This window comes from Nicotiana attenuata, unplaced genomic scaffold (genome assembly GCF_001879085.1).
Source record: "Nicotiana attenuata strain UT unplaced genomic scaffold, NIATTr2, whole genome shotgun sequence".
In the NCBI taxonomy this organism is placed as follows: Eukaryota; Viridiplantae; Streptophyta; class Magnoliopsida; order Solanales; family Solanaceae; genus Nicotiana; species Nicotiana attenuata.
Window position 1 is genome coordinate 84,198 of NW_017670722.1, and position 21,508 is coordinate 105,705.

At 37.0% G+C, this 21,508-nt stretch overlaps 4 protein-coding genes across 8 annotated transcripts; 2 read left to right on the top strand and 2 right to left on the bottom strand.

The window, feature by feature from the left end:
* Window positions 1–3,131: 3,131 nt before the first annotated feature.
* Window positions 3,132–8,792, bottom strand: LOC109242661. Of its 4 annotated transcripts, none has more exons than XR_002070424.1 (9): window positions 8,575–8,792; window positions 7,159–7,757; window positions 5,771–6,443; window positions 5,593–5,693; window positions 5,414–5,503; window positions 4,560–4,687; window positions 4,223–4,401; window positions 3,577–3,644; window positions 3,132–3,445 (listed from the first exon to the last, which is right to left on the bottom strand). XR_002070424.1 is itself a non-coding variant. In XM_019409498.1 (7 exons), the coding sequence occupies exons 2-7, from the start codon at window positions 7,717–7,719 to the stop codon at window positions 4,257–4,259; spliced, it is 1,698 nt and encodes a 565-aa protein (XP_019265043.1). In that variant the 5' UTR covers window positions 7,720–7,757; window positions 8,575–8,792; the 3' UTR covers window positions 3,769–4,256. The 4 variants fall into 4 exon arrangements, 2 of the variants coding, with proteins under 2 accessions (XP_019265043.1, XP_019265044.1); XR_002070425.1 differs by having other exon boundaries at window positions 3,132–3,474; XM_019409498.1 differs by lacking the exons at window positions 3,132–3,445; window positions 3,577–3,644 and having other exon boundaries at window positions 3,769–4,401.
* Window positions 8,793–10,257: 1,465 nt separating this feature from the next.
* On the top strand, window positions 10,258–14,461 carry LOC109242662 (TMV resistance protein N-like). 2 transcript variants are annotated; one of them, XM_019409501.1, is made up of 4 exons: window positions 10,258–10,879; window positions 11,768–12,869; window positions 13,772–14,206; window positions 14,299–14,461. In XM_019409501.1, the coding sequence occupies exons 1-4, from the start codon at window positions 10,392–10,394 to the stop codon at window positions 14,437–14,439; spliced, it is 2,166 nt and encodes a 721-aa protein (XP_019265046.1). In that variant the 5' UTR covers window positions 10,258–10,391; the 3' UTR covers window positions 14,440–14,461. The 2 variants fall into 2 exon arrangements, with proteins under 2 accessions (XP_019265046.1, XP_019265047.1); XM_019409502.1 differs by having other exon boundaries at window positions 14,369–14,449.
* On the top strand, window positions 14,447–16,863 carry LOC109242663 (disease resistance protein TAO1-like). Its single transcript, XM_019409503.1, has 2 exons — window positions 14,447–15,246; window positions 15,875–16,863. The coding sequence occupies exons 1-2, from the start codon at window positions 14,512–14,514 to the stop codon at window positions 16,598–16,600; spliced, it is 1,461 nt and encodes a 486-aa protein (XP_019265048.1). The 5' UTR covers window positions 14,447–14,511; the 3' UTR covers window positions 16,601–16,863.
* Window positions 16,864–17,147: 284 nt separating this feature from the next.
* Window positions 17,148–21,281, bottom strand: LOC109242664 (nucleolar protein 56-like). The gene is made up of 8 exons (XM_019409504.1): window positions 20,960–21,281; window positions 20,059–20,273; window positions 19,640–19,797; window positions 19,042–19,229; window positions 18,705–18,957; window positions 18,386–18,534; window positions 18,137–18,271; window positions 17,148–17,749 (listed from the first exon to the last, which is right to left on the bottom strand). The coding sequence occupies exons 1-8, from the start codon at window positions 21,162–21,164 to the stop codon at window positions 17,406–17,408; spliced, it is 1,647 nt and encodes a 548-aa protein (XP_019265049.1). The 5' UTR covers window positions 21,165–21,281; the 3' UTR covers window positions 17,148–17,405.
* Window positions 21,282–21,508: the final 227 nt, after the last annotated feature.

The following is a 21,508-nucleotide window of genomic DNA, read 5'->3' on the forward strand; positions in this document are numbered from 1 at the left end:
AGGTCGAGCATTAGGGTTGTAGGCTAGGTGGTACTAGATAGTTTTTACCTCTTTGTATCGGGTAGTCTGGTAGAGTTTTGTCTATGTCTGTTAGCGGTCTATGTGTTCACACTATTTTATTGTTTTGCATAGTATTGTGTTATTGCACTCCCTTTCACTTATTTGGTGTCTCTTAAGATGATTTTATTACTTCTCTGGCTTCTTTTGTTGTTACAAATCTCTTCTTTCGTTTCTTTTCTGATATTATTGCCTCTTCTGTTGAGCCGATGGTCTCCCAGAAACAGCCTCTCTACCCTTCCAGGATAAGGGTAAGGCCTGCATACACTCTATCCTCCCCAGACCCCACTAGTGAGATTTTACTGGGTATGTTGTTGTTGTTGTTGTGGAGAGCTAAAGACACACTTTCTAATATAACTTTATGAATCATCTTTTCCTCCTATATGTTGGGTTTCTTTCCTGAGTTTTCTGCTAGTTTTGTTCGCAGTTTAATAACTGGAAGAGCTTATTGAATCTTGGGGGATACGCCCAATTTTATCTATCACTGTGTGGCAAAATATCTTTAATTAAGGACAGTATCCTTAACACGCTGCAAGTTAATCTTATTCTCCATAATCCAATACTTTTACAACAATATTATCATGTTCTGTACTATATGGTCACATATTAAGAGTCTATAATTGTATTTCAACTGCAAAATAATTCCTCACTAAAAAATTATTCAATACGTTGAGTCATTTATCAATTATGAAAATATTACGTATAATAGCATTTCTTACCAATTTATGACTTTACTTTCTTATCGACCAGTAAAGTAAATTGGAAAATACTAATATAAAAAACTCTTAGTAATTTTTTATGTAGCACATTTTTTTACATGCAAAACTCTTCAATTTACTCTCTCGTTGTTGGCAGGGATAAGTATCAATTTATTTTCAGTAAACCAAAAATTCACTATAACCAAGCACTTTTCAGTAGAAAATATGATATTTTTGGAACATGTTCGAAAAGGACAAATTCCTACTCAACAGGAGGATATAACTTTAGTTATATTATTTTAACGCCAAACTAAAGATTTTTAAATCAATAAATAGAGATGATTACATAAAAACTGAAGCTGATTATATTTATTGCACCAACTGTAATCCATGCGCTTTAATGCGACTTTGACACTGTACCCTCGGTGAAATGGTTACCCAGCCAATCATTTAAGAAATGGAGAATGTGTACCATAGAAAGATTACTAAATAATGGAGTATTTCTTATCCAGATTAAGTAAATAATGGAGTAATTATACAATTGTTGGTACGCTGGAGACAGAGGAAATAGTGAAATTAAAAATTACTAAATTAAATGTAATCTATGTTACCCTGAGCAGGTGGAGAGAAAAGTCATATACTTTGGTCCCACTGATTGACTAAAATATAAACCTTCACCTCAACCTTGAAACTGAGAGTTTATATATATTACAAGGACATTTAAAATTAGACCTCGTTGACCATCTTCTTCTATTTTTTTTTTTTTTTTTTTGGTGTCCTCTTTGTCTTTGCCTGATTAAAATCACAAACCTAAACTTGAAAAATAATGTTAAACAAAACAATATAAACCAGCCCTTCTTATTCAGCATTAAATGTAAATGTTGCTTTCGCCACCTAATAAAAGATTTAGACATGTAAATAGAATCTGGAGAAACGCAATATATATATATATATATATATATATATATATATATGATTTCAAGAAAACATCAGCGTGAGTACCAAAGTTATGACACAATAGATTAGATTTGTTTTAGTACCAAATAACCTCCAAAAGCAAGCAGCCAAATTGCATTACTAGACACATAAACAGCCATCAATAAATAAACGATACTCCAAGTCAATGTGCCACGAGGGAGACTTCTTACATTTAATTTTTCAATTGAAACATTACGAGAGCGATAGGTATTAGTTTCAATTTAAATCTTAATTTTCTTTCATTTGTTTTTTGGGTGTGTGCGCAAAGTACAAGCATTCACTAGTGCTTCGACCCGAAGCGATAGCTTCTAGCTAGTTCAGTGGATAAGATGGTGCTCTCCAACTCACTCAAGAATGGGATGGTAGTGGTCCGCTGGCAAGCTCGTTCTGATCTTAGACGCAGTACATTAAAATCCTGAAGCACCACAACGAAAAGGAAGATTGAGCAAGGCAAAGGAGAAAGAAGTTGGCCCCTCTTCTCTGTCGCCGTCGCATGTGTAGAAGAAAGAAGAACAACCGTTTGACTTTGGAAGGTAAGCCGGAATCGGTGAAAATTGGAAGGGCTTTCCTATGGTAGTCCCACTGCGGTCTCTGAACGGCCGTCCCATCTCATTTTGATTTGGCGGTCAGCCATAGAGCGGTGAATTCCTTCCAGGGCGCGGCCTTGTACACACCGCCCCTCTCCTTTTCTAGCTGCCCAGATTGAATTCCTCAGAGGAACAACTAAACTATTAGCCAAATAGTATATATATATATATATATATATATATATATATATACGGCTAAAAATTCTACTGCACGAGAGAGTCTATGAAGGCATTTGCATAGCAGAAAGTAGTATTTCTATTTACAGGTTGATAAGGATACTTCTACTATTCGAAAATAGTGTTATTCCTTTAAAACTATGGATATAAAATAAAAACTTAATTATAGTTCATAGTGTTTAGGCCAAAATAAATTTATGTACTATAAATTAGTTAGAGGAGGATAACCTAAAAAGGTGGCCATGAAGTGATGTTACATGAACATGCCTCAACTGCCCCATTGCCCACTCTATTAAATATCAAGAACATGAATTGAAAGAAAACTATACTTGAATTTGGACCTCCGATCCTCACCAACCCCCATTCCTTCCATATATAGACCACAAATCTCATACTCTATCATTCAACCATAATTCAACACTTATGCTAATGATTGACTATGTGAAGTAGGAATGCTAATAAGACCAAGTCCTTAAAGGCTCGATTTGTTGGAGGATCGTTATTAAGCACACTAACGTTTTCTTATTTAATATTGTACATGCTTAATATTGTACAGCCAAAAATTCCACGATAGGATAACCTAAACATGTTAAATCAAAGGCGGATCGAAAATTTAAATTTTATAAGTTCAGAATGTCATTGAACGCATTGACTCTTTGAGTGGCCGAGTTAGAAATACAATAGATTTTCTCAACACATATAGGATATGCGCCAAAGCTATCGGGTTCGACCTAATCGATAACTTATACTACTATATATCCGTCCATGTGTTAAATGCACATTGTACTACCAATTCTGCATTTAATCCCACATGTAAACCAAGTATAGCCTCGGAGACATGGGTGAATCAAGAATTGAGAGATTGAGTTGTGAAATATTATATCTGATTGCTTACACTTGTTTTCACACATATCTGGTTTGACCCCAGAATAGTAGTTTCTGCCAAATCTGCAAACCCATGGATAAATCTACCAGTGCTGTGAGATGTTAAATTTAAGATGTCGAAGGTATGATGTATTTGAACAAATAATGGTAATAGGAGAAATCAAAATTTTTAAGTACGATATATTTACAATTACCTATAGTTTTGCAGAGACTTGGGTTAATGAATACTTGTGACATATGATCATATATGAAACTCATCAAACTGCACATGGACAAAAATGTAGGTAAAGAGACATTTGTACATTGTCAAATTAAAGCATAAAGTTAATATTGAAGTCAGTTCAGTAAATTTTATAAATTTACTTAACAAAATTATAGTGCCGAAAAAGAAAAAAAAATTCTATGATAGAATATTCTGGAGAAAAGGACAAAATTCGGGAGAATAGATGCACAGACCCTCGTTAATATTTTTTTTTTTCACACAGGACCTCCTCCCTTGAACTGTTGAAGGAAAGGATTACAGCATCAAAAAGTGTATTCACAGCATGACAGTATTTAGATTGACATTCGACTTCAAAGTATTTGACTGCATTTAAACTACCATTCGACTCAAAATGCTTAGACCTTAAGTCCCTGTTTTCAATGCCAGTTATGATAACTGGATCGACTAAAGTCATATATAATCTAATGTAACCAGCTTTGCTGGTTCGATACTGTACACTACTACGAACAACTCCAGCTGAAGCGATAGATTATGCCAGCAGAAGTATGAGATAAGAATCATAAGATGGTATGCAAAACATCCACCACATGATTCTCTACAAAAAATAGGCCAAGTACCTATCAGTATAAGGTCCGGAGGAGCTCAGCACAATCAACAAGCACTCAGAGGTTGAATCTTCTCACGTATTGCTTTGTAGCACTGGAGACTGCAGAGAGGAAGTTTTGATTTGGAGTCTCGGTATTTATACGTATTCATACAAGATGGACCAGCACATTTCTCGCGAGGTGGAGGATAGCTGAAAAGCCAGATAAAACCCCAAATAAAAGGTAACATAAGTTAGTGATCAGTGTTACACAAGGGGGAAAACTTGAATATTGGAAAAAGGTCCGCAAGCTAACGACTCTAAGCATCCAAACTTCACGAATAAGCATTTCGTTCTAAAGAATATATCACCTGCAAGCCTTAGGCTCAAATATGCTCGGGAGTCCCATCTCATTAGGAAATGTCACAACATTACCAGAAGGACCCATGACCCATCTGATAGTACTAGATGACAGTGCAGTAGCAGTTGCATTCCTTTCCTGAATGAATAAACATATGTGCAAAAGAAAATTTGTGATATATAATAAAGAGTGGAGTGCAGAAGAAAGCTTAACATTGTAGCGTTTGACTCCTTATCAAGAAATTACTCTCTCTAAATATTAACAGCTTCTTCTCTAATTCTAGAAGTGCATGAAATGACCACACATGATCCAGATGTGCTCATTGAAGGATGTCATAGACACTTTAAAAGACAATGGAAGACTATTTTAAGCAGCAAGGAGCAGGAGTGGCTGAAGGGAAGAAGAAGATACTTCTTGCCATTACTATGGACGGCGACCAGAGAAAGGAATGAACTAAAAGGAACCATTCCCATAGATGGTCAAGGGGGAGAGGAGAAGAAATGAAAAAGGCAAGAAGGAAGAAAAAATGAAAGCAGCAGCGAATATGTTAATTGCTAAAATTTTGACCCGTAATAAATCCTACGGAAGAAGGGGAGCCTTGAAACAATGGTAAAATTGTCTCCGTATGACCTATAGATCACGGGTTCGAGCCATGGAAGTAGCCACTAATGCTTGCATTAGGGTAGGCTGTCTACATCACATACCTTGAGTGCGCCCCCTTCCCCGGACTCTACGTGAACGCAGAATACTTTGTGCACTGGGCTTCCCTTTTAATAAATCCTATGGAATTGCCAAAAACAATAAAGTAGAAGGGGCTACAATAAACTTTGAAATTCAAGATGCTCGACTTGTGCTGCATCTCACCTGTGCTAACTCCTCTTGTCGCTTCTTAAGTTTATCTTCTCGCTTTTTCCTATTAGAATCTTGACCAAGGATTTTCCTTATTGCTTCAGCCTGTAAAAATCAATACATGTAAAGAACTTACATAGCTGTACGGAAGCTATATCAACATAAGCACATAAACTAGAGCAAGAGGTATAAACCTCAGACTCTCGAGCAGCCTTTTCAGCTTGCATTCTCCGTCTTTGTGCAGCCTCAGCTTTCTTCAACTGCTGCTCCACTTCAGATAGCTTCTCCTTTTGTTCTGCAAACAGATCAAAATGAATTTACCAGCTGATCCTGAGCTAAAGCATGTAATCCACAGAAGACAGGGAAACATACTTTTAGGTGGTGGAGGTGGAAGCCCATGCGGGAATCCAATTGCACTCAAGCCTGCGCTGGAAGAAATATCTTTTCCAGTTTGAATTGCCTGTTGGCGAGTAGTGACAGCCAGTTTTGTCCCACCATCCACTGAGAAATCAATGAATTCCTTTCGTTGTTGCTTCTTCTTGGGTTCTAACTCAGTATCAGAAAGCACCGCTCCTTCTTCAGAGTCAGTATCCTGAGATTCTCTAGCTGATTTGGATTTCTTCATCCCTTTACGTGCTTTGAGCGAGTTGTAATCACTAATACCTGCACCATAACCATTGGTAGTTTGACTTAACACCCTTGATATCTTCCGTTCCTTTTTACTTCCAGGTTCATCAACACCCTCATAGCCAGCACTATAAATAGCAGAGTACTTGGAAGACTTGAGCTTCTCCAGGTAACGGATCTCATCATCATCATCATCTTCTTCATCATCTGATAAATGTCTTTTAAGCACAGGTTTGCTTTTATGAACTGGTTTATATTTTCTAAATTGTTTCAAAGGGGCAATCTGCCCAGGTAACTGATCCTGCAAGGAATCCACTCTCCTGATGCTAAAACCAGTTTTAGCAAAATCCTTCCAGGGGATACCTCGTAAGCCAATTGCCTTGCCAGTATAAGAGGGATGATGTCCACCTGTATTCTCCTACAAAATATGAAAAGCAGACCTCAAATTAGCCTCTGCCGACACTAATCACCAGTACGCCAAGAAATCTAATAAATGTCTTCTTTTCGGTCTTGGGGGGGGGGGGGGGACGGTCACATTCTTATGGACTTAGCTGGTGGCTTTTAAGTTTAAACTTTTATCAAGGGAAAGAGACTGCAAGCTGATGTCCCCACAGGCCACGAACTTGGATTTTGCAGCCATGAAAAAAAGAAAACCACTTAAAGAAGCTCAAGAGTTGCTGACAGGACAGACTACGAAGCTCTAGAGAACTTTCAACATGACAAGCTCATTCAAGACAAGATAGAGAAAGTTTGTAACTAAACGGTAACGTAAGTTAGGGCAAGGGGCGAGAAACAACTTTTGCTACAAGGCTTTCATTGTTTCTTTACAATAGTGTCTTCCGCATCAGGTACGTTTTCTGTAAGGCAGATCCTGGCATGCATTAGGTTATGTTTAACACATGGGATTTGAACCCATGCCCTTTAGGACCAGAGCCTTAATCTGGCACCTTAGACCAAGACCATTTAGGTTACAATCTTCTATGCAACATCTGGTAAATACCAATGGTAAGCAACACCATTTCTTTAGTGTTAGACCAAGGTGCATCCCCAGTCAGTATGATGTGTTTACTAAAGTTTCATATAGCATGAAATGTGTGCAATGGAGTGCTAACAACAGGTCAATGAATAATGACCTTTGGTTGCCATGGTTGGGGAGCATCTGAAGAGGAGGAAGACTTTGTTGAAGAGGATCCAGCAACAGAAGTGTGTATTGTTCTTGTAACACCGCCAACCTTGAGTTTCACTGTCTTGACTTTATTGTCACTCCCAGCTCCATCTGATACTATGCCATGCAGTCCAGAATGGTTATTGCAAATCACAGTTCCGCTTATTTGGGGATCTTCTATATGAGATGCTGTGACGTATCCCTCACTAAATCTGTTCATATCTATCTGACCATCCTTTTGTTCAGTATCACTGGAACGGAAGTCTCCAGAGTTTCCATCTTCCACACCTTGATTCATGGCAGTCTCCGTGCCACTGAGGTTACTATATGATGCTCCTGAAATATTACCATAATCAACAATGTCATGACTGGATGCTCTGCTCAAACTATCAGATTGCGGCGTTGATGAAATTGATGAATTGTCAGGACAATCCAGAAGCATCTGGGACTCATTTTGAGGCCGGCGATACAGATTAGTCCTCTGTTTCCTAAATGCTTTGCCCAACCCAAAACCTCTGAAATTATCCATAATAGTAACAGAGAAGGTATACCCAAAGGCTACTGCAGCTGCTACAGGCAAAAGACACAGATAAATACTTAATAAGATCAATGCATTGTGAGATAGCAAGGACTTAAACCAAAATCATATCAACTGGTATCATTGTATACATACATATTTAGAAAATCCCTTTCACTTAACAACAACCAAAATCCTCCACACAAAAAAAGACCTAATAGATGGCAGCAATGATAGAATGAACAATTTGGAGACATCACCGACGATTACAGATTAACATAAAGCAAATATCTGAATCTCTCTGTCTAAAAAAAGAATCTGAATATCAACCAAAATGATATCAAGAAGATGCTCGCAAAGTAACACCAAATTCTAAGATCAATAGATAATTTTGTAGGCCACATGACAGAACAGACTGTAGAAAGATGTTGCTAAAATTAACAAAAATGCGTTTGAGAAAGTGAAACACTTCAATTGACCAAGAAATCAAGTATATTATACTTACAAATCTAAAAAGAACTCTTTTCCGCTAAAAAACAAGAATCGCGCTAAAACTAAGTTAAATTAAAAAGGGAACTCATAAGTAATGACTTAAGTAGTTACAACAGAAGAAATCTATACAAGAGACTTGATTTACTAGCAATTCACAGTTTCAAGAAGCTAGGAATACAACATTCTCAAACCACAAAATGTACTAAAGATTTAAAAAGAACTCCCAACGCCACAACACTTTAACCGACTAAAATTTTGATTGTCCCTTGAAAACCCATCAAACAATTAAGTAAGATAAAGCAAACACTGAAGCTTTACCATCTGGCGTTTCACTCACTAAAACAAATGCAGCAAATTAACAAACAGAAAGTTTACCTTAGGTGTAATGTACAGGCCCTTGAGATAAAACCCTCGAGAAGCCTAATAAGCTCGAAAGTGAAGAGAAGAAAGAAAGAGGTGCGGAGAGGGCTAGTATTAAAGGATGGTGTTACTGTAAAGTTGAGAGCCACGTGGTGACTTCCCAGTCGTCTTCTTGCTCACTGGGTTCTATGCTCTGAAAACACAACCTCGCAAAAAAAAATATATTCACGCGTAATTTAACTTTGTAAAATTATCTTCTTATGTCATCAATAAAATAGTTAAGTGATTGAGATATATTGGAAATAAGCCAACATGGGAGTTCTGAATTTGCATTATTTTTACAAATCTTTTTTGTTTAATTTTTCGGGACAAAAATAATTTGAATTATCCTAAAGATTGAAGTTACTAAGATTTTAGTTCAAACTTTTATAACACAATAAGTACTGGTTAATCTCTAATAGCATCTTAAGAATAATTAGTTGTACGCCTGTACCTCCTTTTCCGTATACGGTGAAATAATATACTCCGAATTTGGAAATTTTAGTCATTCAAATGGTTGGCTTTTGGCTAGTTGAACACCTTGTTGCTGAGAGTTGAATTTCCAAAGGACAAAAATTACAAAAATTAATTTGCATCACATAAAAAAAGAAGATTATAAAAGAAGGTGGTGATTAATTTAACAAGTTGTCTCTTAACAATGCACTGCTTTCCATGTTTTACAATTTGCTTCCTATTATTTGCATCACATTCTTCACAAAATTAAAGATTATACAATTTATATTAAATCTTAGAAATTAGTCACTATTGAAATGTTTTCTAACGTTGCAATGAATAGCATACCAATAGAAAGAGAGTCAATTACGATCACTCGACTATCTAAAATTATAGACTAAAGTCACTTTTCTTTCATTTGTAACAAAAAGTCATTCAGCTATTCCTATTGCACACAAATGGTCACTCAACTAGAATTATCAAACTTTTCGGTGAAAAATATGACGTGGCAGTCCATATGGATATTTTGACCAAATAAAATAATTAACACTCAGCCCGCTAAAAATAAAAAATCCAACCACTAAATAAAGTCAAACGTTAAACGCATCTGCATCTCTCTTCTTCTTATAAAAAATAATTTTTTCCCATGATTTCACTCTAGTCCTTAATCTCGCACCCATTATTACTTTATAAAAAGTAGAAGAAAAATCGGGAAAAAAAAAAAATATAAGTCATTGGGAAAAGAATACCCGTCACTCTAGTCCTTCGTCCTAAACCTCGTACTTATTATTATTTTATAAAACTAGAGTAAAACCATGAGAAAAAAAAATGTTTTTATAAGAAGAAGAAGAGATGCATTTACCACATGCATGCGTTTTAACGTTTAATTTTATTTAGTCGTGAATTTTATTTCTAGTGTATTGAATTGGGTGTACAAGTAAATTTACTATATTTTGTTTGGGTGTTAATTATTTTATTTGGTCAAAAAATATAAAAAGTTTATGTGAACTGTTAAGTCATATTTTTTTACGGAAAAGTTTGATAAGTAATTATGTGTGTGCAATAGGAAAAATCTGAGTTATTTATAAACGAAAGAAAAATAACTTTAGTCCATAATTTTAGACGGTCAGCGTGATTATTTGAGTAATAAATTGATAAAAAGAACGCACGCACATCCGAGGACAATCACAAAACAATAATCCTAAAGTCTGAAAGTCTCTGTTTTTGTTATTTCTTTGGTAAAACGTTGACTTTCCCTCTCCCCACCTTCTTTATGTAAACTTTAGCTGTAATTTTTTTTAGCCTCAAATCATCAATTCCAGTTTCTTGAGCTTTGCTCTATGTCTACTGAACTGAGATCTCAAGTGTTCTTGAGTTTCAATGCGAAAGACACCGGCAATAATTTTGCAGATCATCTTTATGAAGCTCTGGTGGGAGCAGGTTTTGTAACATTAAGAAGCTGTGGTGATGAAAATGAGGGAGGTAAAGAAATCAAGTTAAAATTGCAAAAGGGTATTAAAGAATCTGGGGTTTCAGTTATTGTCTTCTCAAATGATTATGTGTGTTCAAGTTGGTGTCTTGATGAGTTGGTAATGATCTTGGATTGTAAAAGGATGGCAAGACGTGCAGTTCTGCCCATATTTTACCACGTGGATCCTTCTGATGTTAGGAAACAGAAGGGGAGAATTGGAGAAGCATTTGATAGGCATGAAAATCAGGGAGGGAATCAAAGTGAAAATGAGGGGAATTCCAGGGTTAGAAAATGGAAGGAAGCACTCAAAGAAGTTGCAGACTTGGGTGGAATGGTCTTACAAAACCAAGCTGATGGGTGAGTTCACTAACTTTAAATACACTTGTGACATTTTTCTTGAGTATTAAACTAAATTATGAGAATAGGAGCCTTGGAGCAACAGAAAAGTTGTCGCCGTGTGATCTATAGGTTACGGGTTCGAGCGAATTAGCCATCGATGCTTGCATCAGGGTAGGCTGCCTACATCACACCCCTTTGAGGTGCGGTCTTTCCCCGGACCATACATAAACGCGGGATGCTTTGTGCATCGGGCTGTCATTAAACGAAATTACGAAGGGGAAGATGATTTACGTAATAGTCACATCCTGTCAAAGATATGCCAATATAGTAGTAACTTAAATTGATGGAAACTTTGAGTGTCTTCTATGCTTGATATTCCAAGATCTGTGCCCAGACATCTACAGACTTAAAGCAAGTATGGCTCTCAATCAAACACTAGAGTTCTAAACATTTCAATTGTTACCATGTAAACACTCACCTTGTGAAATGGGAAAACAAGAAGTGCTTCTAAACAAGATGGTACTTCAATGTAAAAAGATATACAAAAAAGAAAGACCTTTTGGTTCCAGTTTTGTCTTCACTTCCTTGTGGACAAAGGAGAAGCTCTAGTCTGTATTAGACTTTTCCATACCATTATCTTTATTCTAATTGCTTAATATATTTTTATCTTAGTCCTTCTAATTGCTTAATACATCACACTCCTGGGGGTGCGGCCCTTCCCCCGACCCTGCGTGCGGGATGCTTTGTGCAACGGGCTGCCCTTTAATCCTTCTAGTAACGGTTTCTGTACACTCTATTAGGCCTCTGTGTTTCCATCATTCGTGTAGCAAGATTTGGTTCTCGATTCCAAAAACTTAATGAGTAACTTTTCGTTGGTTCCTTTTCCATTTTGTTAAACAATTTCAGACACGTGTCCAAATTCATCCAGAAGATTCTTAAAGTGGTTGAGAATAAACTGAGCAGGCCAGTCCTGTATATTTGCCCTCATCTGATTGGAATAGAACGGCGTGTTGAAAAGATTGACTCATGGCTCGAGGATGGATCTACTGATGTTGACACTCTTGTTATTTGTGGCATCGGTGGAATAGGTAAGACAACAATGGCAAAGTATGTGTATAATTTGAACTTCAGTAAGTTTGATGGTAGCAGCTTTTTGTCCAACATTAGAGAAAATTCAACACACCGTAAAGGTTTAGTTACTCTTCAAAGGCAATTTCTTTCTGATATTTGCAAAAGAAAGAAGAAAGCTATGTTTTCGGTGGATGAGGGAATGACTGAGATGAGAGATGCTGTGAGGTGTAAAAGAATCCTTCTTGTTCTTGATGATGTAGATAACCGTGATCAATTGGATGCTCTACTGGGAATGAAGGACTTGTTATATCCTGGTAGTAAAGTCATTGTGACAACTAGGAACAAGAGATTGCTTAGGCCTTTTGATGTGCATAAGATTTATGAGTTTGAAGCTTTGAACAGAGATGAATCGGTTGAGCTCTTAAGTTGGCATGCATTTGGTCAAGTTTGTCCTATTAAAGGTTTTGAAATGTGTTCAGAACAAGTAGCAATCCATTGTGGAGGACTTCCATTAGCACTTGAAGTTCTTGGTGCTACTTTGGCAGGAAGAAACATAGACATTTGGAAAAGTACAATACAGAAATTGGAGACAATTCCGAACCATCAAATTCTCAGGAAATTAACAATAAGTTACGAATCTCTGGAGGATGATCATGATAAAAATTTATTTCTCCACCTAGCTTGCTTTTTCATTGGGAAGGACAGAGATCTAGCAGTAGCTATTCTCAATAGGTGCAACTTTTACACTGTAATTGGAATTGAGAATCTCATTGACAGAAATTTTATAAAAGTTGGTAAGTCTAACATGTTGATTATGCATCAAATGATTCGAGATATGGGAAGGGACATTGTTCGCCAAGAATCACCAGTGGAGCCTGGGAAACGCTCTAGACTATGGCGTTCAAAGGATTCCTTTAATGTGTTAATCCAGAACCGTGTAAGGAATGCTCTCTTATATGGCTCTTATAGTAGGGATTCAATGAAATTAAGTTGTTTTTCACTGATAGCTGATCATTTGCTAAAATTAGTGCTATTCGTGTTGATTCAGTAGTTAACATAGTTCTCATTAAGTTTAATGAAATGGGTTGCAGATGAGGAGCACCTTTGGTTCACACTTATATCTTCTTGAACCAGCAATATTTGTAAAATTTCATTTATTGAGCTAATGATTCTTATTCTTCCAAAAATATCTAAATCCGTCCTCTGGAGTCGAAGTTCTCATTTCTAAGTAGGTGTTTGGACATAAGAATTGTAAAATTCGAAAAAATGGTGAAAATTTTTTCCAAGTAAAAATGGTATTTGAAATTTAGAGTTGTGTTTGGACTTAAATTTCAGTTTGGGTTGTTTTTGAAGTTTTGTGAGTGATTTGTGTGAAAATTTTGAAAAACAGCTTTTTACAGTTTTTCAAATTTTAAAAAATTTCCAAAATGCGTCTTCAAGTGAAAATTGGAAATTATATGAACAAACGCTGATTTCGAAAAAAAGTGAATTTTTTTGGAAAAATCTTCCATCAAATTTTATGTCCAAATGGGCACTAAGTATCCTTCACTTCTTTTTTGGGCCTATAGTGAATGGTAGTGCGAAAATATTTGTTAAAGCAAAGTGAACATATGCTCGGTATTAAAAATCAAAAAGCTTGTCTGAATTTGTATGAACAACTACTTTATAAAAATAATCATGGTCTTTGAACCTGGTTAGAATATTAAAGTAATAATCTGAGTCTAGAGTTTGGGAAAAGTGCAAGCTGAAAAGACCTGTTTATGTTCATCATATTTTTTGCATCCCCTACTTAATGCCTACTTGCGTTTACTCATTATTTTCTTTCCTCTACCTGAATAGGCCACTCAAACAATTCAAGGCATTATCCTTGACATGGATATGCTCAAGGAAAGTGACATAGTTAGCTCAAGCTTTTCCGCCAATGATTTCAAGAAACACAAAACAAAAAACTTTCTCAACTATTCTAATCCTCAGAGAGTTCAATTCAAACAGAAAAGGTTTGATTTTTTTCCATGGCATTTGTCAGACACCAAAGAAGCCACAAATGAGCTGGTTCTGGAAACTGATGTATTTGCAAATATGCAAAAGTTAAGACTGCTTCAATTCGATCACGTTGAGCTTCAAGGATCTTTTGATGTTTTTCCTAAGAGATTAAGATGGTTGCGCTGGTCTGAGCTGCAACTTGAATGCATGCCAATTGATTTTCCTCTGGAGACCCTTGTAGTGATTGAATTACACCGTAGCAGCTTGAGGAAGATTTGGCATGGAGTCAAGGTGTGTTATTATGTGCTTCATTCTTTAAGCTTTAGCAGAAACTTACTTAATTTTGTTTAACTCGGTTTTCATTTCTATCTTTGGTCATTCAGTTCCTTAAATATCTGAAGATTTTCGATCTCAGCCATTCCCACGAGCTTCTAAGAACACCTGATTTTTCAGGACTCCCCAATCTTGAAAAGTTGATCCTTCGATATTGTACAAGCTTGATTGAGCTTCATGAGACCATCTGATGTCTAGAATCACTCATTCTTTTGAATCTCAAAAATTGCAAAAATCTGCAGAGACTTCCAGATAGCATTTGCATGCTAAAATGTCTGGTGACACTAAATATCTCTGGTTGCTCGAATCTTGAATATGTTCCGATGAATCTAGATAAAATGGATTCACTGAGAGAGCTTTATGCTGATGAAATTGCAGTTCACCAAATGATTTCTACTCCAGAAGATGTCCAACCGTGGTATGGATTTCTGCGGTCCTGGATGCTGAAAGGGAAAATTTGTCCTAAAGTTTCACATATTAGTTTACCTAATTCCTTGGTTACTCTGAGTCTTGCCAACTGTAATCTATCCGATGATGCTTTTCCAGTTGCTTTCAGTAGCCTCTCCTTATTGCAAAACTTAGATTTGAGCGAAAATCCAATTTGCAGTCTACCAAAGGGCATAATTTATCTCACCGGACTTCAGAAGCTAGAAGTGGAAGGCTGTGAAAAGCTCAGATCGCTCATAGGGCTTCCCAATGTAGAACATCTCAATGTTACTAATTGCTGGTTGTTAGAGAAAATATCATATCAATCAAGATCATCTAGACTGAAGGATTTGCTTGTGTCAAATTGTGCTAAATTAGTTGAAATAGATGGAAATTTCAAGTTAGAACCCTTAAGAAATACAGAGGCAGAGATGCTGTGCAAGTTGGGCTTGTCGAACTTGGCTTCTATGGATAATATCATGATCAATCTTACGTCTAATATCCTGAGTTACTACAAAATTCATGGTAAAGGGTGGACTCCAACAAGGAAGACAAAGAAAGTTGTTCTTCAGGTATGTCTTGCTCGTCATTTTTTTTTTCTTTTCAGTTTGGTGAACAGTAAGCTGCAGATTTTGCTTCTTGGTTAATAATCTTCTTTCTTTGCTTTAACTCGGCCTCGAGTGCGGGTATCCAATACGGGTGCGGATCTAGAAGTCGGATCCTTCATGATCTAAATTTTAAGATTGGGGGTTACGGATCCAGGTATGAATATGGATGCGGGGATTCGACTATATCTAACAGTAGAGCTATAAAAATATGCGAAAATTATCAGACATTATGTGAAAAACTTACATGTAGCATTTAGAGTGCAATAACTCAAATCTTTATTCTCAAGTTGTAGGTAGTCATCTCGAAATCTACAGTAGCTTTTGTCTTGAGAAATCAAAATGCCAAATCTTATCTCTAGTTTCTCCGTAGTTTGTGGTCAAAGTACCTAATGTTGATTGGCTAGATACCGTATATGTATTCCACACCCATATTAGTGTCGGTGTAGTGTCGACACAGGTGCGGCACCACAAATGAAGAGTCCGTGCTACTTAGGCGATCAGGATAATGGGATATATATACTGATGTTGAAGTACATACCTTGAATATTTACATAGACAAGAACAATTAAAAGTTCATCTGTTCTTTTTGCAGGTACTGTACCAACCAGGTGTCTTTAGCACTTTTCTGCCAGGTGAACATGTTCCTTCTTGGTTCAGCTCAAAATACACGAAGGAATCGCATACTTCTTTCAAAGTACCTACTTGTAATTCCAGAATTGAAGGCTTGAGTTTTTGCATTGTGTACAAGCGTTCCACGTTTGGTCTCAGTGTTCACCGGCCCCCACGCCTAACTCCACCTTCCAGAATAGCTCCTCTTGCCATGCGCAAAGCTCAAGGGGGACCCATTCGATATCGGCCAGTGGAAAATAAACCATATGAATCAACTTTTGACTGCCCGTGCATTATAGTTAATAACTTAACTCGGAGTTTGAAATGGTCTTACCAGCCCTTGTTCTATGGAGTTCCGGAAGGGAAACAAGGAATGATTTGGTTAAGCCATTGGAAACTTGAGAATCAGTTGGGCAGTGATGATATTCTGGAAATCACAGTTACCTCAGGAGATGGAATCACAATTCTAGAGTTTGGGCTCAAAATTCTGCATGTTGAAGGGCCAAAAGTGCAGATAATAGAACCAAGTTGTGAAGATGCTAGAGGAGAGAAAGATATTGTCAATCCATTTTGGGATGTTGTTTTGGAAGATGCTAGTTCAAAGAATACTTGTTCTGTTCGGCTTCCTCCTACTTATCGTCCCCTACGTGTTGCTCGTGAGCCATTTCTGGAGAAGGCGCTCAAAAGAAATATGTCAGAATATAACTAGGGAACCTATTAAGCAGCAATTACATTTATTGTATACCATCTTCAATATACTCTGTGGACCTGCCTGTGCAAATCCCTGCTGAGCTTTATACTTGTATCTACAAATCTTGGAACTTTGGCAACAAATACCCTGATCTCATGGAGCCATTTCTGTCACAGCTAAACATTGACGTCTCTTTGTTTTAACCAAGAATTTCTCCATACATTATGAGCTTACATTTTTTGAGCTTTGGCTCCAATTTCAATTCAATCAGTTTGGCCATATACACTACACAGATGTGATATACGGATCAGATTTATTGAAACTGCTAATGATCGTTAGGATTCCGCGATAAACACAAAAACAAGAAGAAAAACAGGGTTGTTTTTGGGGTAGCCCTGCTCCAGAAGTATTCAGTGAGCATGAAGTTTAACGATATAGATTTTTTCTTTATTCATGATTTTAATCTGCTTTGAAAAGACTAACTAAAAACAAAAAACAATTTAGCAAGATTGATTTCACAATAACTCCGATTTTTTTATCATGATTTTATGTTTTAAAAAGGATCTAAACAAGAACCGATACAATAAATAAATCCAAGTGAACCAACCTCACATCAAAGGAAAGTTATCACCAAGGCCAATCTGTTAATAGAGAAGATGAGCATTTGATACATGGCTCTCTCTAGCAATAACTTAGTTCAGGAACAAAACTAATAGATGACACAGATACCTAGGATTACAAAAAGAGTTTGAGGGCGGAGCATACAGGCAAGGTGAGAAAGACAAACAAAATAAGAAGATCAAGGGTGGCTAAAATTGTATCTTTATTCATCATCTTGGACTTTGGACTTCTTTTTCTTCTTTTTAACTTCGCTTGCAGCTTGGAGTTCCTCTCCATTTTCCTCCTTACTCTTCTTTTTCTTTTTCTTTGCTGTTCCATCCTCAGGAACACCATTGGTCTGATCCTCTTCATGCTCTGGCTCCTGTTCTGTTTTCCGCTTCTCCTTCTTCTTCTTCTTCTTTTCAGACTTTGGTTCTTCAGAGGCATCACCATTTGTGACAAGTGGGTTATCCTCAATCATGGGTTGAGCATATTCCACCACCTCAACTTTGGATTTCTTTTTCTTGCTTTTCTTTGCTGAAGGCTCATCAACATCCATTTCTGTATCTGCAGCACAGCGCAAATGTGTCATACAACCTCAATGCAGAAGCAAAAACAAGGATATCCAACAAAATTCTAGGAATTAGTTCGAACATGTTCAGCCAATAAGCAAAAAGCATATTTAGTCTACATGTAGTCATGCATGCAAATAAAGTCTGACTAGGTAGCATTTACTGAACAAGTACAACTGCAGCATGATACAACGTTTAGAACTTTCATCATATCGGCAACACATTGTCAAGAATGTGCACTGTGCAGGTACACTTTGTACCAATTCCATTGGTTTGAACAATGTTAGTCTATATCTTCGCCTCAAAGCTTAGGAAATTTAGAATGTTCAGTATACAGATGGTAACTCATTAGGATGAATAGCTTCATTCGCCCACAACTCACCTTTGCCTTCGACTGTTTCAATAGCAGATTTCATCACATCTATGTTTTTCCGTGGTGCAACCCCCTTGTCATAAAAGTCTAGACGCTCCTCAACTTGTTCACGGAGTTTCTCCCCAAAAGTAGTAGTACTCGTATCTGTAGATAAAATATGAGAAGTGAAGCAAAAAAAGAAAAGGAAGAAACAAAATCCTGCACGAGAAAAAAAAACATCAACTAATGAATGAATTGTTTGCTGGAACAAAGACTGACCTAAGAAACAGTCTAGGCGAGAAGCAATCGAACATTTGTTTGCAAGATAACGAGCCATTCGACCTTTGTTACGAGCAGATGCACGGCCGATGAAGGAAGAATGGAATATGAGTCCATATTTTGGTGTATTTCCTTTGGTTTTCAAGGCCCTGAAACCAGATGATAGGAATCGACACTCAGAATATGATTAGACAAAATGTTGGGATCATATATAGCTGAATAAAATAATCCAAATAGGCTCAGCACCACAACCCACCTGCAAAACCTGATATATGAGACGATCAGCAAGTGCAAACTAGAATTAACAAGAGTAGATTACCTAAAGAGTGCCTTCTCAGCACCAAGGATCTGAAGGGTAGAAGAAGGGCACTTTGCCAAATTTGTGAGACTACCAGCATGAGAAATTAAACGAGCACCAACAACTTCACCAATCAGAGCAGCCAAATTCGGTGCTATGTCATGCATTTTAGCAACAAGATATTCATAAAGATTCTTCCTGTATTCGACAAGGTCCATTACCCTCTGTGCAAACATCTTGACATTAATCAAGTCAACTGGCGACAAATCCTGGCCTGGAAATTAGAACAAAAGAAGTTAACAGAAGGAATAACCATCCTTTGATCCTTTCTGTGACTTGAGAAATGATAATCTCATACCCATAGATGCTTTTGCAGCTTCTACAATTTCTTTCGCTTTATCTTCATCTCCAACTATTTCTGTTAAGTCTGGAATTTTGTCTTCAGACAATTGGGATTTGTCATCAACAAATTTTGCAACTTTGGCATATAGATAATTGTCATTGACAATCTTCACCAACTCTGGGAAATGCCAAGAGTACCATTCTCTGCATCAACAAGTATTTGACGGAGAAATAAATCAGAAATCAAATGGAGGGTAGCATTCAGAACAAACATATACTTCATGCGTATTGCAGAAACTAGAAAGGTATGCGATGCAAGAACATTGAACCTAATACCGAATAGTGGCCTAAGATGTCTTTATAGCTATACCTGTTACAGAAATAAGTTGAACTAATAGAGGAATGGCAAGGACATTACAAGTCTGTATCAGACTATCCATGCATCTACAGGCATGAATTATGCTCTCTAGGGTGAACAAAATATATTCATTTGAGACCACAAATCAAGCATAAAAAAGGTAACTTTACATTAGTGCCAACTTGATTATAATATGGATATATCATGTTAAAACTGACAACACACAAAGTGGAGATAAGACAACGAAGAAACAAACCTGACTCTCATGGAAAAGGTATTAATATCTTTATCAAGAGTATCAAGTAGGACAATTGCCTGAGTAACCATATTGTCAACACGATTAACATTGAACTTGACCTTTGCTCTGCTGTAACTGTGACTCAGACCAAGTTGGGCTTTCTCCAGATCTCCAGGCTACAAGAAAAGGTGCAAAAGAATAAGCAAAAGTCACCTATCTGAAGTTTCTCAAATTTCATCAGGCTCGCGTGCCTGTTCCTTCAATTTTATTTTTATTTATGACAGGCTAAGTGCCTGTCCCATTGTTTTTATTCCAAAACAAACAATATTCATAGAAAAACCAAACCACTTGAACAGATGAGAGAAAAAAATCAGGGATACTTCATAGTGGACTATGGCAAGGATAAACTCCATGGTAAATGGAGGAAGAAAACAAACCTTTAGGTTTTCAATGAACTTCTCAAAATGCAAGCGTACTCCACGCAGAAGCTCAAGAATAAACTCGTTACTTTGGCAGGGAATTTTAGTTACTTCATGGATATGAGAACCAAGCTTAGGCTCTGCCAATCCTAAACTGAACTTAGCCTTCTTACCCTCCTTGACTTTTGGGAGACTTCGCTCCAAGAAGTTCCTTAGCTCCTCGGTCATTTGCCCTGAAATCACAATTCCAAAAATCCAGTAAGACCAATAAATACAAGAACAAAACTGAGGGAAAGTATCAAGTAGCTCAATGTGTCAGACAATTGGAACACCCACATTTTCTCAGCATTTTAACACTATTAAGTTACTTAAAACCCAACTAAAGGTAACATCAGTAGTGAATGTGGATTTATGACCTGGAAAATAAAGTAGGTTAATCTACAAGCAGTAAAATCACATTACTAGCGTGAATTCTACACATTGCACATGTATAGAACTTAAATCCTATGCAATTGCAATCTTCTAAATTTTCGAATTTCAGAACTGGGGTTTTTTGGAGCATAAAGACCTAGCTAATGCAACAAATAAAAAGAAGTAATTGACAATAACCTGCAATACATCAAAGGCACTATCGTTTGACCCCATGAAAATCTTGGAACACCAAAAAACAGACACTTCTACTTCAATCAAACTACAATTAAAAAATACCTCTTTTTTAATATGAGACTTTAGTCACCATGCAGCACAACCACAATGTCACTACCTCAGCCAAAACTCAAACAAACTGAAAACCCCATCAAATGAAAGAGCTAAAACCACACATGCAGACACCCAAAACGTGACTATACATAAAATTTATACAAAAGAACAAAGAGAACAAAATTAACAAATTCTATCTGCAAAAAATACAGTTGTTAACCTTCAGAAACGGCATTGCATTGATTGAGGGCATCAAGGGCTGACTCAAAAGGGTTAAAAGCTTCAATCTTTACGACCTTCCCGAACCGATTGAGATCAGTGATGGAGTTGCGAACCGCCTCCGTGTTCTGCCCAATTTCATCAATTCCATGAGCCAAGAACAACGCGTACCCAGACGCCGACTCGTACAGTAGATACAGCGCCATGTACAAGTTGCTTGAGGTTGAACTTCTCTCTTGGTCTCAGCCCCTGTTTTTGTAACTAACTCCAAATGTTTATATTATGTGGGAATTGGGATAGTGGAGTGGGAACAACTAGGGTTAGGGTTTATAAGAGGTTTATAGTGGTTTTATTAGGCAGGGAGAAAAAGGGAAAGATAGGGTTTGGGCTGCATTTGGTAGGCCCATTCTCGAGCTTGGATAAGAATTAAGCCATTTGATGTTAAACGGATTGGGCTCAACCAACAGTATGGTAATTCAGAGTCAAAATAGTATGGGCTAGCCAGTTTCGGACTGGTGATTGAAAAATAGTCAGGATTTGTAAAGTCATT

Coding starts and splice junctions, on each gene's coding strand:
- LOC109242661 (XM_019409498.1), bottom strand. CDS start 7,719: ATGGATAATTTCAGAGGTTTTGGGTTGGGCAAAGCATTTAGGAAACAG. Junction 5,694..5,770: donor TCCACCTCCACCACCTAAAA/GTATGTTTCCCT, acceptor ATCTGTTTGCAG/AACAAAAGGAGAAGCTATCT. Junction 5,504..5,592: donor AGGCTGCTCGAGAGTCTGAG/GTTTATACCTCT, acceptor TGATTTTTACAG/GCTGAAGCAATAAGGAAAAT.
- LOC109242662 (XM_019409501.1), top strand. CDS start 10,392: ATGTCTACTGAACTGAGATCTCAAGTGTTCTTGAGTTTCAATGCGAAA. Junction 10,880..11,767: donor TTACAAAACCAAGCTGATGG/GTGAGTTCACTA, acceptor AAACAATTTCAG/ACACGTGTCCAAATTCATCC. Junction 14,207..14,298: donor AGATTTGGCATGGAGTCAAG/GTGTGTTATTAT, acceptor TTGGTCATTCAG/TTCCTTAAATATCTGAAGAT.
- LOC109242663 (XM_019409503.1), top strand. CDS start 14,512: ATGCTAAAATGTCTGGTGACACTAAATATCTCTGGTTGCTCGAATCTT. Junction 15,247..15,874: donor CAAAGAAAGTTGTTCTTCAG/GTATGTCTTGCT, acceptor TTCTTTTTGCAG/GTACTGTACCAACCAGGTGT.
- LOC109242664 (XM_019409504.1), bottom strand. CDS start 21,164: ATGGCGCTGTATCTACTGTACGAGTCGGCGTCTGGGTACGCGTTGTTC. Junction 18,958..19,041: donor AGCTGCAAAAGCATCTATGG/GTATGAGATTAT, acceptor TCTAATTTCCAG/GCCAGGATTTGTCGCCAGTT. Junction 17,750..18,136: donor TGAAACAGTCGAAGGCAAAG/GTGAGTTGTGGG, acceptor GCTGTGCTGCAG/ATACAGAAATGGATGTTGAT.